Genomic DNA, 17,433 nt, shown 5'->3' with positions numbered 1-17,433 from the left:
GAGGTGATGGGTGGATTCTTTCAACCTCTATTTTGCCCTCTGGTTCTGAAACATCAGGGCAGTTTTCCTTGAGAATTTCTTGGAGGATGATTTCTAGGTTCTTTCTTTGATCATGGCTTTCAGGTAGTCCAATAATTTTTAAATGATCTCTCCTGGATCTATTTTCCAGGTCAGTGGTTTTTCCCATGAGATATTTCACATTGCTTTCTATTCTTTCATTTGTTTGGATCTGTTTAACAGCATCTTGATTTCTCATAAAGTCTCTAGCTTCCATTTGCTCCAATCTAATTCTGAAAGAATGATTCTCTTCAGTGAGCTTTTGAGATTCTGTTTCCATCTGGCAAATTCGGCTTTTTAAGGCATTCTTCTCCTTATTGCCTTTTTGAGCCTCTTTTGCCATTTGAGTTACTCTATTTTTCAAGGTGTTATTTTCCTCAGTCAGGCTGTTGACTCTCTTTTCATAATTTTCTTTCATTGTTTTCATTTTTCTTCCCAATTTTTCCTCCACTTCTCTTTTTTGATTCTTAAGGTCCTCTATGGCTTGCAACCAGCTTGTATTTTCCTTTGAAGCTGGAGTTCTTCTTGGAGTTTGAAGTGCAGGAGTTCTGACTTCACTGTCTTCCTCCTGTTCCATGTTTTGATCATTTTTGTTGCCAAAATAGAAGTGTAAATTTGGGTTGCTATGTTTATTTTGTTTCCTTTGCCTACTCATGTCACCATTTAATCACTTGACCCCTGGGCTTTTTGCCACAGTAGGACTCTGCCACCAGACAGGGGAGCTTTCATCCTAAATGATGGGGTTTTCTCAGCTGCTTAAGGTATTAGTTGGGTGCCCTTTCTGAAGCCTCCATCCACTCTGGCAAGCTGGTTACACCCCCCCAGGACCTCCACCCTAGACTGCAATCCAGATCCAAGCAGGTTAAAGTAAGAGCGATTACCCCTGAGACTGGTTGCTTGGTCCCCCTACACTCTGCAGACCAGGAGCTGAAGCTGCCACATGGGGGTGGCTGGACAGCTGCAGCGTCTCAGAGGCTTCTTACCCCTGGGGCAAAAGCTGACCACACTCCCAACTACTTGATCCCAAAGTCCACACTGCACTGACCTCTCACTTTGTCCTTAGCATCTATGTGTTGATAATTCTGGAAACTGCCACAGCTGCTGTTGATCTGAAGTCCCTTCAGCCAGTGGTTGGTTAGACCCACCCTTGGGCTAAAACCTCTGGCTCTCTTGCTTCCTTGGGACTGGGGTTGGCTTCCAGAGCGCTGTGCTGGCCGCTTGCTGCTGGCCTGCTGGACTGTCCTCAGTGGGAGGTTAGCTTCTCTGTGTCATTTTGTGGGTTCTGTAGCTTTAAAGTTTGTTCAGAGCCCCCTTTTACATGAATTGGGGGAGGTAGAACCCAGAGCCCCACGGAAATCCTGTTTCTACTCCGCCATCTTGACTTCACCTCCCTACTTTTTTTCTTCCAGCATCAACTAGACCAATTTTTCTGAGCTAGCTATCAGATTAGATACTGGGTCAATAAATAATAGACTTGGTTTGATAAATGTGCCTCAACTTTTCCTTAATCTGTCTTTAGCTTTGACAGTGCTTGCCTAGAGGTCTGATGGAAGTATTCTCTTTCCTATTTCAAACTACACCTCAAATGATACTTTTATCTGACTTTCTAGCCTATAAAGAATGAACTTAGAGTTACCTCCTTTGTCTTAGAACCTATAAATAAGGAAAATTTTACTTCTTTGGACTTGGAAATTTTCAATTTGGGCTTTGAATTTTTTGTACTGATGTTTTTGTCACCTGCTACAGCTTCCTAGAGATGCCAATGTCTCAAGTCTTGGAAATTCTTTCTTGCTCTTCTCTTTGTTGAATGAGCCTTCCCTCATTTGAGGATTAGGTGGACGGGGCATTGGAGAACTTCTTGAATAGCTGAGAATTGGAATGAAGTAGAAATAGTGTAAGATTCAAGAATGGGAACCAAGTGAGAAGTCAGAAGCTCCCAAAGTGAAAGCCAGCATCAGATGCAGTGGCAGTAGCTGACAGGGACTTATTATGAAGCAAGAACTTTCAGACTGCAAAGGTTCAGTATCACACATGCTGTGTTTTGCTAGACAGTAACCTAAATTTGTTCCACTTACTGACTTCTTCAAAAGTACAGACTTCAAGCAGACCCTACCTTCCTTCCAACCCACCCAAATTCACTTCCCAGAACAGTTCACACTACCACCACCTGCTACATTAAAGAGGAGACTGTGTCAGTGGAATTGGCAGACTGACTTTCATGACTTGGGTCTTTCCTAGACATTTTTAAGATTGCTGGTTTTGCAATGTGAAACAGTTATTAGCACACATCTCCAATTCAGTCTTAAGGTCAAAGTCATGGCATCATAATCTGTATTGTTAATCCTAATATTTTTCTTCCAAGGTCAATTGATGTTTCAGAGGCCCTTGAATTTCCAGGTGTTGTTGATGTTATAACTGCCAAAGATGTCCCAGGAGAAAATAACATTGATGGAGAGATAATATATGCAGAAAATGAGGTATACTATATGTTATACTATATGTTCCAGGACCAATGAGAACTTCATATTTGATTGATTATTTCATGTGTGATTTACTATTCTAAATATTCTACCTTGAGTCTGGAAGAGACATTGGTTTCTGTGCAGCTATCATATGGTCTATGTACATCATATACAGATACTTATAGGCTGAAATCCTATGCTTGAGTCCTAGCTCTAGCACAACAGGAGACCTCTTACTTTTACTATTTGTGTGCCCAGTTTAACATAGTACTTTGTATATAGTAAGCACTTAATAACTGTTTTATTTATTTTGTTGTTGGTTCATTTACTAATTCATTCACTTACCACCTGTGCAACCTTAGGAAAATTACTTTATCTCCCTAAGATTCTGTTTCCTTAGCTGCAAAATGAATATAGTAATAATTTTTTGCTATTTAACTCACAGTTGTTGTGGGAATCCCACAAAATAATGTAAGGAAACTAAGTTTTTTTCTGAATGAGTGTGGGTCAGTGGAAAAGTATTGAATTTGGAGTAAGAAAATTTTGGTTCCGAGCATGCCTCTGGTCCTTACTACTTGTACGATTATAAGCAAGGCATCCTAGATGTCAATTTTCTAATCTGCAAAATGAGGAAGTTGTACTAAATGATAGCTGTGATCTTTGCCAGTTCTGAATTTATAAACTAATTTTTTCTCTAGTGATAAGGAATAATAGCTAACATTTATATAGTGCTTACTGTGTACTGGGTACTATGCTAAGTACTTTATAAGCCTGGGAGGTAACAATAATTATAGTAGCTAACATTTATATAATGCTTACTGTATGATAACCACAGTGGTGAAGTAGATAGAGTGCTGGGTCAAGGGTCAGGGAGACTCATCTTCCTGAGTTCAAATCTGGCCTCAGATGCCTACTGACTTTTGACCATGGGTAAGTTATTTAACCCTGTTTGCCTCAGTTCCTCATCTGTAAAAATGAGGTAGAGAAGGAAATAGCAAGTTATTTCAATATCTTTGCCACAAAAACACCAAATATGGTCACGAAGAGTCAGGCTGAACTGAAATGATGGAGGAAAAACAACATGTGCTAAGAACTTTATAATTATTATCTCAGTTGATTCTCATAACAACCATGGGAGGTAGATGCTATTCTTGTTTTCAGTTAACATATGAGGGAGCTGAGGCAAACAGGGTTAAGTGACTTGCCCAGGGTCATATGGTTAGTAAGTGTCTGAGATTTAAACTCCTTCCTAACCTCAGGTCTGATGTTCAATACACTGTACCGTCTAGTTTTCCTGTGTTTTACAGGAAATAGGATAAACTCTTGTCATCATAGTTTAAAATTTATGGTGACCATTCTCATGATTCATAGATAATATTTGGTTGCATTATAGGTGATTTGCGTGGGTCAGATTGTCTGTGCTGTGGCTGCAGATACATATTCCCATGCAAAGCAAGCAGCTGAGAAAGTGAAGGTTATTTATGAAGATGTGGAACCACAGATCATAACTATAGAGGTAATCATACTATTTCCTAATCTTTCTTGTAAGAAGAATGCAGCTTTTTTTCAGAAATTTACATACGATGTCACAAGCTACCCATATTCAGGCTTAATTTATATACATTCTGTGAATCCTTCCCTGCCTAATTTCCTGTTTTGTGTTCCATTCATTTATCTACTGGGCCCCATAGAATTAAAGAAAATTAAATTAAAATTAAACTGTGCCCCTCCTGATAGTACCTGGATTGTTCTTTGGTAATCTTTTGCTAAGAACTGGAGACTGATTGTAGGATATGACTGCCCTTAGATTTATTCATGTCAGGATGCATATTTGTGTGTGTGTGTACACATATATGTATCTGTGTATATATATATATGCATTTATCTATAAATATATGATCATACATAGGAGAAAGGCTTCCACTCAATGGAAAACCAGAGTACTACAGAGATTTAAAAAATGAGCTCTAGGCCCCTCATATTTTGTTTTCTTTCTTTTTGCAAGACAATTGGGGCTAAGTGACTTGCCCAGGGTCACACAGCTAGTAAGTGTCTGAGTTCAGATTTGAACTCAGATCCTCCTGCCTCCAAGGCTGGTGTTCCATATACTGTGCTACCTAGTGGATCCTTCATATTTTCGTAAATGGCACTTCAAATACTCATCAGAGACTGCTAGGTCATACAGTTGGATTTGAAGATGGGAAGACTTCAGTTCAAATCTGGCTCCAGAATTTAGTAGTTTGTGACCTTGGGTCTTGACTCTTTTCAGTTTCAGTTTAATTGTCTGTAAAATGGGAGTAATAAATGGTAATAAATTAAAAAATGGGGATAGGTAACAGCACCTACCTTACAAAGTCAATGTTAAGTTCAGATTCAATAACATGGAAAGCTCTTTGTGAAACTTGAAGTGTTAATATAAACACTGCCTGTTATTTTCAGAGTTATAATTAGGATAGGGAAGGTAGGACTTTTACTCCAGCAGATGAGGTAGAGGCTCATTCAGCACCTTCCTGGTGGCAGTTTGACTTCCAGAAGCCAAGAAGTCCCTGGTTTTATTCACTAGTGCCCTTTAACCGCGCTGAAGCAGGAGTATACACTCCCTCGTCTCCACTCCATTGCCTCCTCATCCACTAGCACTATGTCACTCTTGCTCAGCCCTTCCTCCATAACAGGATGCTCTTCCTCCCCTGGTAGCTCATGCCTGCCTCATCCAATGGATGCACTTCTTTATCTATCCACTTCCTCCCCTGCTAGTAGAAGTTTATTTCTACGTGTCTCCTGCTTTGCTGGCAGTCTCGCCCAGTGGAGTCTTTATTCTTCCTGCTGACCTCTGCCTTGGTGGCAATGTTGGCCTTTTCCTTTTAAAGTACAGTTGGGTAGACTATAGTAGTCTAGTCGCTGATTCCTGTGATATATGAAAAAGCAGAAATTATAGAAGTGGGTTGCCTATGGGCCCCAAGTCCAGGTTACAGCTTTAGTGGTAGGGGATCAAAGAGGCTTGTTTCATTTGAAATTTTCTGTGCCCAATGTGAAGTTTACTGTCTGGCTCTATGGAAAGATGGTGCTTTACAGGGAGGAATATTTCCACTATACCTTGCTATCATTGGTTCTTTGCAGTCAAAAACCAGAAGAAGCTTCCCAGATTCCAGAGTGATGGTGAGGAGCATCACACTGTCTTCTAGCCTTCTTTTCTACTCTACTCTAGCACCTTGAAAGTGGCCCCACCTTGAGTAATTCATGGTGCAAATATAATACCTATCTATCACTAGTTGTTATCAAGCTCAAGACTGCAGGGATTCTTGACCTGGATTTCACAGACCCCTTTTGGAGTCTGCAGACAGTTTTCATTGGGGGTCAAGGAACTAATATGGGAAAAATTAGATCTCATTTCACTGTTAACTGAAATTTTGTATTTTCTTCAATTATGAATTAAAAAAAATTCTCAGTAATTATCCATAAGTTCTCTGGATTGCAAAAGGATTCATGACACAAAAAGGGTCAAGAACCCCTCTTGTAAAAAATGCTAGTACAAATGACATTGCTATAAGGTAGGGTCCAGAATTGCAGAGAGCTTCAATGACACTATATTGATCATGGTAGACAGCCCTAAGCATACAATGGAGTACACAGAATCAACTATTCAACTACAGCATAAATTTATAGATTGAAGGGACTTCAAAGGGGAGTTTGATTAACTTTTTCATTTTTAAACATGAAGAAACTCCAAGAAGATTAAATGACTTTCCTAGAGACAGACAGACAGACAGACAGACAGACAGGAGAGAGTGAGACAGAGGGAGAGAGAGAGAGAGAGAGAGAGAGAGAGAGAGAGAGAGGCAGAATCTAAACCTATATTTTTTAGTTCCGAAGCCATTACTTTTCCCACTGTTTCCCACTGCCTCCTTAGATAAATGGAAATGTAAAGCTTTACACAATTATTATTGTAAAGACTACCTTGAAGCCTGCTGGATTTTTGGTATCTCTGTTAAATAGCAGGACTCATGAAATCTTTATGGATTTTGATAACTACCAGACACATCTCAAGTGACTGTGCAAATCATGAGGGAAAAAAGGAATACACCCAGGTTATGAACCTCTCTCCTACAGGAAAGAGTGAGAGAGTGATGCAGGCTGTGGTGAAGATGGTCTGAGCATGAATATCTGAGAGAATGAGTTGATTCATGCCAGAGAAAATAAGGAACTGAAAGTGTAAGACTAGGAGTAAAAGGCCAGGAGAGGACGAAAAACAGCAAGGGAAGGTCTATTGGCACTTGGTGTAGTATGCATACCAGTGGAAACAGTGGTGATAAGGGGAGGCAAAATTAGATTCTGTGACATGCAGCTCATCTGAATCATGGGTTTTCCAAATTTCATCCACTTCTTTTGGGAAGAGATTACCTGAGGTGCAGTGGGCCACCGCTAGGTGACCTAGTGTAAAGCCAAGCACAAGAAGCTTTCCAGAGAACTGCTGCTGTGAAAAGCTTTCAAGGTTCTCATTACACAATATAGTGAACTTTCTATTTATTCAGTAACAACTCAGAGTAAAACATTCACAGAAAATCAAAATACAGCATTCACCATGTCACAACTTATCCCTAAAATGGCCACGTAGTTTTCACCAAAGTGGTAACATAGTTTTAAACAAAGTACATTCATTTAGTAACTCAATCATTTAATACCTCCTTTAATTCAATCATAAACTACAAAGGTCAAAGTCCTCTACCAACAGGGTGCAATCAAGTTACAATATCATCAGTCACTACTCAGTACCCTCTTACAAAGGCCATCTACCCCTAGGTCACAACTAAGTTACAATTTCATCAGACAGCATTAAATACCCAAAGAGAGTTCTTTTCATCATGACTCGAGGCAGGCTCTCAGCTTCCATTGTTCCTCCTCCATGGTCCCAGCTACTGCCCAAATCTAACCACCTAAGTTCAAAATCAGACAGCTCCCAGTTCCTTGTCCAGCTCTCCATGTAGGTCCTGTTCCAGACTGAAGCTCACAGTGTCCAGTCCACCTCAAGTCCTTCACAGTTTCTGTTCTTGGGAAGAGAAAACTTAACAGAGCCACAACAGTATCTACACACATCAAGTTTAGCAGAATTACCACAATATTCACACAAATGGTTGGCACTATCATCTCAATTCACTTTCTGCCTGTGAAATCAACATAGACCCCAAACAGACAGACAAAATACCGACACCATATTCATACTTCTTCTGGCAGTGCCGGCTGGCCCTTGGAAGTCTTCGGCAGCTCTGGCTGGTTCTTGGAAGCTCTCAACAGGAATTTGGCTGGCTCTCAGAAGAAGCTCCACCACCACAAGTTCTGTTCTCAAAATCAAAATCACTTTCTCCACCTCTGTTCTTAAAATCAAAATCACTTTCTTCAGCCTCCATGCAGCTTGCTCCAAGAAATTCTGTTTCAGTTCTCCATTCTCATTTCTCTTCTCAGTTCTTCTCAATTCTCAGTTTAGTCTTCAGTCTAGCAGTAGCATCCCAGCCTCCAGATGCTTGCTGAGAAATTCTGACTTTCCAGCTTGTGTTTTTCCTTATAAGGTATTAACTCCTCCGTGTTCCATCCCCTTCCTGTTACATCAGCAACAGGAGTTTATATCTTCTTTTTCTTAACAGGGGCTTGATATAATTAACTTGAAACTAAGTGCTAAGTACCTGTTAGCTTGCAAATAAAAAGGGATCTTCAAATTACATTACTATTACACCTAGGACATAGGATATTTGTGATTTTTAATGACAATAGCTCCTTGAGAATAGGTATCAATTTCTTACATAATCTTTCAAATCATCTTCCCAGAGTAAGTACTCAATAAACCCATGGAATGAGTAAATGAAGTAAATGATGTTTATGAACCAATCCAAATCATACTTTTGTTTACTTTTTTGTCACTGAAATAGGTCTGTGGGGAAGGACAGCTAACAATGATATTAAAACTCCTCTGAAAAATATTAGTATGTCCTTTTATTGTTCTCTCCACAGGATGCCATAAAATACAATTCCTTTTTTTTTAAAGAGAAGAAAATAGAAAAAGGAAATATAGACCGAGCATTTTACTATGTAGATGAAATAATTGAAGGTAAGTTCTTCTTTATCTGGGATGGGGAACTTGCAAGTGTTCTTCAGAGAGGTAGCAATGTGAACTGTGAATTCAGAGAGAGACTGGATCTGGATATATCAATCTGTATGTAAAAGGTATAGAAATGATCATTGAAACCATGTGATCTGGGTACTGAGAGGAAACAGAGAAAGGCTCAGGACAAATTTTGGTCAGATATTCATGAACGGGAAAGTGGGAGATACCAGTACAATGCATAACATGGGGGCAGGAAAGGAGATGAAGAAGCAGTCTTATTGGTAGGAGAACCAGAAGACAGATCCATCATGAAATCCAAGAGGAATGATGGCCAACAATGTTCAATGCAATTTTTTAAAGTCTAGGAATGTAATTTAATGTTATGCAAGAAGCTTAAGAATTGTGAAACTCTGCTAATTAATATTAACAATTGTTTTTCAAATTATTTTCTTAAGCATATAGAGGTTAAGCAATAGGCCCAGGGTTACACATCTAGTATATATGTAAGAGAAAGATTTTGATCCCTGGTCTTCCTGACTCCCAAACCAAGACTTTATCCACTATGCCAAACTGGCTTAATAAACAAATATAATGTGAGGAACTAACTATATAATTCAATTTATTAATATTGTGATATTTAGAAAGTGATTTTTATCATGATATGTAAGGAAAGTGTTATACCCATTCAATAGTTGAAGAAACTGAAGTTCTAAAAGAAAAAAAAAGCTTAAACATACTTATAGAGCTAATAATTCACAGAGCTAATGAACTCAGAACTCCTGATGCTATTAAGTGTCCCTTCTGCTTTATTACGTTGCCTCTCATCATAACTATCAAATACTATCCAAAATTCCCTGATTCAATGGTTTGTCAGATTCTAGCTAGAAATTCATGAAATAGACTTAGAGGTTTTATAGACCCCCCAGTCATACTCACTTTGACATCTTTCTCTCCAAAGAAGATGTGTATGAAAGAATATATATGAGAGTTTGGTTAGGACGCGAAATATAGACTGACAATCACTGTTGGACTTTCCCCTTAGATTTTTATGGTCTAGAGAAAAAAAAGCCTTTGGGATACAGATATTTTTGTTTTGTCTCCTTGCAAGAGACAATCAACACTCCCCCCATTCAAAAGTGTCATTATTTTTCAGTGAATACAGTTCAAATATATCCTAAAAGTCAAGGAAATGGAGGTTTAGTTATTTCTGTATCCTCTGATCAAAACATCTAATTCCTAAAAAAATGCCTTCTGACAGTTATTTTCTAGACAACCATATGGCATAATAGAGTAAATAAATCTAATTTATATAAATATGTATATGTGTGTATGCATATGTATGTGTATATATATAAACATCCACACATGTGTACATGTGTATATATGTGTGTATATAGCTATATCTATATATATCTATATATATATAGATATATATATATATATATCTCCAACCTAATGTCCCTACAACTTGAGGCCCTGCCAGTGTTGTGGACAGCTTGTCCACAGTTCAGGAAGACCTTGAAAATCAGTTCGTCACGTCCATTTTTCTGAGCAATGTGGAAATTATAATGGCAGGATTAGTATTGGTGCTCTCTCTCTCTCTCTCTCTGTATATATATATATATATATATATATATATATATATATATATGTGAGTGTGTGTGTGTGTACATATACATATATATGAAAAATGAAAAGTTTGGCATTACTTCAGTCCTTTTCCCTAGGGATAATGTCCTAGAAGAAAAATATATGTGGTTTGAGGCTTCTTAAATTCTTGTTCCTACTTTAGATATTATCTTCATTCATCTGGATGTGCTATTCCTAACCAGTAAAGATATCAGTGACATGGATTAAATGTCATTTTCTTTTTTGCTTGTGTTGGCCTTAGGAAAAAAAAAACTTTAAAGTCAATAATAAAAACTAAAACAGACCAATATATTCTAAAGCTAAGATTCAGCATCCCTCCTATCCATAAAATTGATGAGCTAAAACCCCAGAGGGTGAAAGGAGAATCTACTGGCCAATTTGATAATATTCCTTAATGACCAAAGTATGTAAAAAATATCTAACTCCCTCTATCCCAAAGCTATGCCCACTGATTCAGATAGCCTAAAAATCTACCAATTGTCTGACAGAGAGGGGAGGGACTTTGGGTGCAGATTGGGACATATGCGTCTTGGATGTGGCCAAAATAGGAATTTGTTTAGGGTTTTGTTTTATCTTTTTTAACTGAAGATATAGGAAGAGAAAATAAATTTTTGTTAATTGAACAAATTTATCTTAAAAAAAACTTATGTAACATCTTTGAGTAGTTAGGATCATAGGATTATAAACATGCAACTCAACCTAGCTTTGGTCCCTTTTAAAGGAAATCGGGAATATAGGCAAACTAGGAAGAGCTAGAATATTATACCAAACATAAAAGTGTGTGTATTAAACTCCATTATAATGCTGTCTTTGCATTCATATTATGAAGTGCTTTGAAAAAGAAAAGGAATTAAGCAAACAACATTGTCAAAAATTAGAATGAATTATACTGAAAGGAAATGCATCCTGGTTCTGGGATTAATTTTACCTAAATAGGACTTAACTCCTATGAATACACAAGTACTCTACAAGTATTGTAAATATATGACAATAAAAGTTCCTTCTTGGTTAAGTAGGCCTAAGTTGATATTTATGGTGAAATGCTTTAACACAATGGAGAATAAAATATCCACAGTATGACTGAATAGCAGTCCTAAAAGTCCATATAGTAAACATAATGTGAAAAGCAAGATTTTGTATGTATCCCAGGAGAGGAGTGTGAGTCCCATAACTATCTCAATTTCAAAAACCAGATCTGAATATAACTAGAATTATAATTATAGATCAGCAGCATTAATATCTGAATGTTTTAGAAAAAGGATTTGATCAATTCTAAAGAAATTACAGGAGAATATTTATAAGAAAAGGAGAAGAAAGATTATAGAGATTTTCTCAGTTTGTATAAAAGTTACCAATACAGAGAAAAAAAATGATAAATTCTCAGTGAAGTATTTCTAGTCTGACCAAGTCTACCAAAAACTTTTTTAAAAGTTAGAGAGGTTAAGTTCTCATCAAACATGGTAGAGATGTGATGAACAGTTTGTATGAAAATTTCTTAATCTTTTTTTTTGTGTGAAATGGTCCCCCTTTGGCAATCTAAAGTATATGGACCTCTTTTTAGAATAATGATTTGAAATGCATAAAATGAAATAAAAATATAGAAGTATAAAGGAAATCAATCACAACTAAAGTGCAAAATTTTCCCACATGAGTTCACAAACATCTCTGAAATAACTACAAACCTCTTTGGGGTTCATGGTTAACCTGGTTTTAACCAGGTTAAGAATCCCCCTGTTTACATTGATTCATAGAAGGTTAGAGCTAGAAAGAATCTCAGAAATCATCTAGACCCATATCTTCATTTTATAGATAGGAAAACTGAGGCACAGAGAGGCTCTTTCTTTTGTCCCAGATCAGAAAGCTAGTTAAAGATAGAATCAGGAGTAGAATATATGTTTAAATCACAAGAAATAAAACAACCATGTAAGCTAACATAGATTTCTCTGTATAGGATGAAAATAATAAATGATTATTACCCAGTAAAGATTTTCCTTTATGTTCCTTCTGGTTATAATAGGTGAAATCCATGTTGAAGGACAAGAACATTTTTATATGGAAACACAAAGTGTCCTGGTATACCCAACAGGAGAAGATGAAGAAATGGTGATACATACAGGAACTCAGTATCCAACCCATGTTCAGGTAAAATGGAACATTTTCAGAGTTATGTCTTCTTCCCTCTTTGGGGCCATGACATAAGTTTGTTATTTGGTGAATCCCCCACAGTATCATCATAGACATGGCATAAGGGTTCTCTGGTCTTTAGATACCACATCATCATCTTCTTTTCTAGTATACTGGCTACTGATAACATTCAGGATATTAAAAAAATAAATGAAAATATGACAGGAGTTTCCTTAAAAAACTTTCAAAACAATTAGAACATTTCCTACATTCCTAAATCCCAGAACTAGGTTTTATATCTCTCTAAGAACTGAATTATATATCAGCTAAGTTAAAGAAAACAAATCATAAAATTTGCATTATTGTTTGAAAGATCCTTTTTCAAATATTGGTTTGATTGTTGTATATAACTTTCCTGCATTAGCCAATTATGTATATGTGAAAATATGACATATGAACTTGACTTAGGATTTTAGACCAACTTTATTTGGTATAGCAATCTGAATCATTCTGTTTTATGAGATGTAATAATGTTGATTCAATAACAGAAGAAAACACTACCACCAGATTAATTTCCTCTCAAACAGGCATTTGTTTCATTTCATTTTATGAAAAAGCAGAAGTGGCAAAAATAATTGTAGCTGCTGCTGATAATTATGCCTTCAAGGAAATCCTACTAATATTTTCACTACATATTAAATTTTAGACCTATACAAATGAAGAGAATCAGGAAAATAAATACACTGGACACAACAATATAAATGAAAAGAATGACAACTACAAAAGTGAATCTGAATACTGTGAAAACTTAAATACCAAGCTTAATACCAAATAATTAATATGAGAAGATGTATTTTCCATATTAGCAGAGGTTGTGAGCCCTGGGTGATAAACACTACAAATTAGGTCAGACATTTTTGACGTGTTGGTTGGTTTTCCTGAAATGAAAATTTTCAGCCTTTACTCCAGAATTAAATAGCACATAGATTGAACTTTCAGTAATAGTTAAGATTTCTAATTCATCTTTATTGTAGATCAGCTTATTGGCTTATTTTAATGAATTAATTTATTTCACTTGGCAAAAATATTATATATACAGCCCTAGTCTCTTTCCTGAGCCTTAATTCCATATCATCAGTTTCTTTTTGGTTATCTCAAACTAGATGCACCATAGGTGTCCCAAATTCAAATGTTTGCCTCTTCCTAACTTCCCTATTCTTTAGGGCACTAACATCCTCAGTTACCCAGGTTCACAACCTTGATGTCATACTCAAATGTTTACTCACATTCACACCATATAGACAATTTATATCTAATGTGTTGCCAAGATTTATAGTTCTTACCTTCACATTTCTAGTCCATGCCGCCCCCCCCCCTCTTTTGGCACTCACACAGCCTCAGCCCTGGTTCTTTACTTCATGCCTGGACTATTGCCACCGCCTTCCGATTGGTCTTCCTACTGAGTTTCCCCATACTCCAGTCAATCCTCCATTCAGCTCACAAAGTGATTATCCTAAAGTTCGGGTCTGAAAATGTCTTCCCCATCCAGGCACCACCACCAATAATTTCCAGTGACTACCTCTTATCTCCAAAATCAAATGTAATACGCTCTATTTGACATTTAAGGACTTTCATAGTATGGCTCCTTTTTATAATCCAGTATCTTTGGCTGATCCTTGAACAGGACAGACTACATCTCTTAACTCTACCTTTTCTCTGACCATTTGTCATGCTTAGCATACTCTCCCTCCTCACTTCCATTTAGTTTCCCTGAATTCCTTTAAGACAGCTAAAAATTCTACTTTTATAGGAGGTCTTTCCAGTCCTACCCTTAACTAACACCTTCCCTCTCCTGTTTCCTTTAATTTACCCTGAATTTATTTTGAACACATTAATGCTTCTTTCTACCCCCTGCCCCATCTTTGTAAGCCCAGAACTTAGCACAGTGCTTAGGATATAGCAAGCACTTGATAAAATCTTATTAGCTGACTTATGCATTTAGTTAGCTATTATTCTAATTTTCATCTTATTTATAAAACTCAAATTGATCCATCATAAAATCCAGGCATTGCCTCTTGCAGGATTTAGTAGCTGCTGTTTTGGGTGTCCCAAGGAACAGGATCATGTGCCATATGAAACGAGCTGGTGGAGCCTTTGGAGGAAAAGTGACCAAGCCTGCTGTGCTGGGAGCTGTTGCTGCAGTGGCTGCTCACAAGTAAGGTTTTTTTTTTGGTAACTTAACAGACTAATTATTATTCATATTAAAGACTCAGTCAGGTGGAACTATGTGACTCATTAGAGAGAGTACTAGACTTGGAGTCAGGAAAACCTGAGTGCAAATCCTGCTTTAGACACTTAATATCTGTCTAACCCTGGATAAATTACTTAAAGTTTCCATGACTCAATTTCCTCATCTGTAAAATAGAGATAATTGTGTCAATCTCCAAGGGTAGTGTAAGGATCAAATGATATAATAAGTACTTTGGAAACCTTACAGCAATATATAATCACTATCATAATCAATATGAAAAATTCTAGAACTAAATATTATCTTTTGGTCTTGCTTAATAATTATAGCCAGGCATTTTTGTTAAGCATATTTCACCTATCATTGTCTTCAAAATATTGAGTTTTGCTGTTTTCTACCCAAAATTGTATTTTTGATTCAAAATAATAATTCAGAATAGGAAGTAAAACTATATTTTGAAGCTTATCAACAAAGTAACAGATAATTTAGAGGACATGGCAATGCCTGTATCCTCCTAGGTCTGTATTATTAGCAGTGATTTTTTTTTGAAAGGGAAAAGGGGACATTGTGAAGTTTCTAAGAATCACAAATGCTCTCTATGACCATAGCTCACTGAATGCCTTTGACATATTTTGTAATACATTATAGATAACAGAATATAGAGGAGAAGTCATGGAAGTGCCCTAGTATGATATTCAGAAGGCAGCTTCCATGGTGGATATGTGCTTCTCTTTTTTTTTTTCTATTTAATTATTTTTTATTAGCATTTAACTTGAATTATTCTACTTAGAGAAAGTATTGGAACTTCATTTCTTTTTTTTAATGCTTTATTAATTTCTGGTTTACATAATTCATTTCCACCAGATTTTGAGTTACAAATTATTCCCCCCATTTTTCCCCTACCCACCGCCCCAAAATAGCAGTCCCACAGTATATCCAATCTGCTCCCTCCCATATCTTTTCCCATACCCCCTTCAACTTTTCCAGTAGGGCATGGCGGATCTCCATGCCCCAATGCCTGTATATCTTATTTCCCAATTACATGTAAAATAGTATTAATAATAGTATTTATATATTTTTAAACATTTGATTTTAAAACTTTGAATTCCAGATTCATTCCCTTCCTCCCTTGTCACCCACCCTTACTGGGAAGATAAGCAATTCAGTAGAGGTTGTACATGTGTAGCTATGCAAAAAATATGTGCTTCTCTTCACTAACTTTTTTTTTTTAATGTTTAGAGGGCAATTAGGGTTAAGTGACTTGCCCAAGGTCACAAGGCTAGTTTTTGTGTTAAGTGTCTGAGGCTGGATTTCAACTCAGGTCCTCCTGACTCCAGGGCCAGTACTCTATTCACTGCACCACCTAGCCACCCTGATATGTGCTTATAGACATATAACATATGTCACATATAGAATAGAAGAATAATGAATTTTGAATCTTTTTGGGTCTGTGAAGTAGGAGTTGGATTGTGCATATAGATAGATTGTTTCAGAAACTCACCCTCATATAATTTCTTCCTAGAAATGAACCAATTTATTAAGAACATAAACTTAAACTTTATGTTGATCGTATTGAGAAAGGTTGACCCTTAGAAAGTTTTGTTGATCAAAGAGATAGCTTGTTCTTTTGTATGACTGCTTTGGATGAATTGTCCTTAGTCTTAGTTTTTTCCAACAGCAACTTACACATGCCACAATTAGATTCAGAAAATAGAGGAGAAAATTGGGCTAAAACTCAGAGGAGAAACATACATTCATATGCACAAATAGAAAAGTGGAATAGAAGTGGAATCTCCAGTATTCAATGAAAATAGTTCTTGAGACATATTTCTGGGTCATGTGAATGAGAAGATGGAGAAGTGCAGATTTTCTCTAACTCCACCACCTCTCAAAGCTTTCTAAAATACAAATTAACTTAAGCAACTTAAACCATCTCCATGGTCTAGAACACTCAGATGCCAAAAGACGGCAACTCCCTCTCCCCACCAAAAGCTATGAATTGATGTTCACTGATCCTGAGTTTACTCAGCACCCCCACACCCAACCTCCCATGCTACTGGCAGTGAGGCTGCACTGACACACCCAAGAACATGGCACAGACTTACAACAAAATTCAGCCCCATACCACAGACCCACTCCCTATGTCCAGTGCAATGTAGACCTTGACTACAGACTGCATTATGGATCATAGACTTTCAGGAATAGAAGCTTTCTGGGGGCTGCAACCCTGTAGCACCAACATTGCAAAGTCCTGAATTGCCAGTACTGGGATAGAAACAGTAGGAAAGGTAACCAGGACAAAATGCCATGATTGTGCATGGGGGAGGGGCTATGTAGCACTCCATTAAGCCTAAGGGAAAGAATATGGCATCCTACAGGGGCCCATTCTGACCATCCATCTGCAAGTCAGTTGGAACAGAGACCTAGGCTGTTGAACTGTAAGTTTTAGGGTCCCTAAAGAAACTACCATCAGAGGGGACAATCAGAAAGTGAATAGGGGAAAAGACAAAAGGGAAAAAGACTTAAATTACTGAAGATCTAGGGAAGAATAAAAGACCTTGAAAATAAGTGAATAAATCAACATGGTAAACAACAGAAGGAAATATGGCCTATAGATCTAGTAAACAAGTTTGGTATCCTATGAATAAGTATTGCAAAATAAAGGAAAGTTATCTTATGTTTCATGAGACAGAGAACCCTATAGAATGTGAGGAGAATATGTAGACACAAAAGGTTATTTCTGAGTAGTTGGAAAGAGCTCCTAAGTGGTTCAAAAGAGTAATGAGAATAGTGAGAGA

General features: G+C 37.1%; 1 protein-coding gene across 2 annotated transcripts in view; it reads left to right on the top strand.

Annotated features, from left to right (window-relative positions):
* LOC138147571 (aldehyde oxidase 4-like) overlaps positions 1-17,433 on the top strand; it is an 85,288-nt gene that overhangs the window by 54,775 nt on the left and 13,080 nt on the right. For both annotated transcript variants that reach the window (XM_069070100.1, XM_069070102.1), the window contains exons 18-22: positions 2,420-2,534; positions 3,913-4,035; positions 8,520-8,616; positions 12,281-12,405; positions 14,469-14,602. In XM_069070100.1, the coding sequence (XP_068926201.1) occupies positions 2,420-2,534; positions 3,913-4,035; positions 8,520-8,616; positions 12,281-12,405; positions 14,469-14,602 (594 nt within the window). The remainder of the gene's footprint in view (positions 1-2,419; positions 2,535-3,912; positions 4,036-8,519; positions 8,617-12,280; positions 12,406-14,468; positions 14,603-17,433) is intronic.

The sequence above is a fragment of the Petaurus breviceps genome, unplaced genomic scaffold (assembly GCF_028583685.1).
Source record: "Petaurus breviceps papuanus isolate PSGF00001 unplaced genomic scaffold, PetGlider_PUasm1.0 90804, whole genome shotgun sequence".
In the NCBI taxonomy this organism is placed as follows: Eukaryota; Metazoa; Chordata; class Mammalia; order Diprotodontia; family Petauridae; genus Petaurus; species Petaurus breviceps.
Note: the sequence above shows the minus strand (reverse complement) of the source record. Positions and strands in the feature narration are given on the sequence as shown.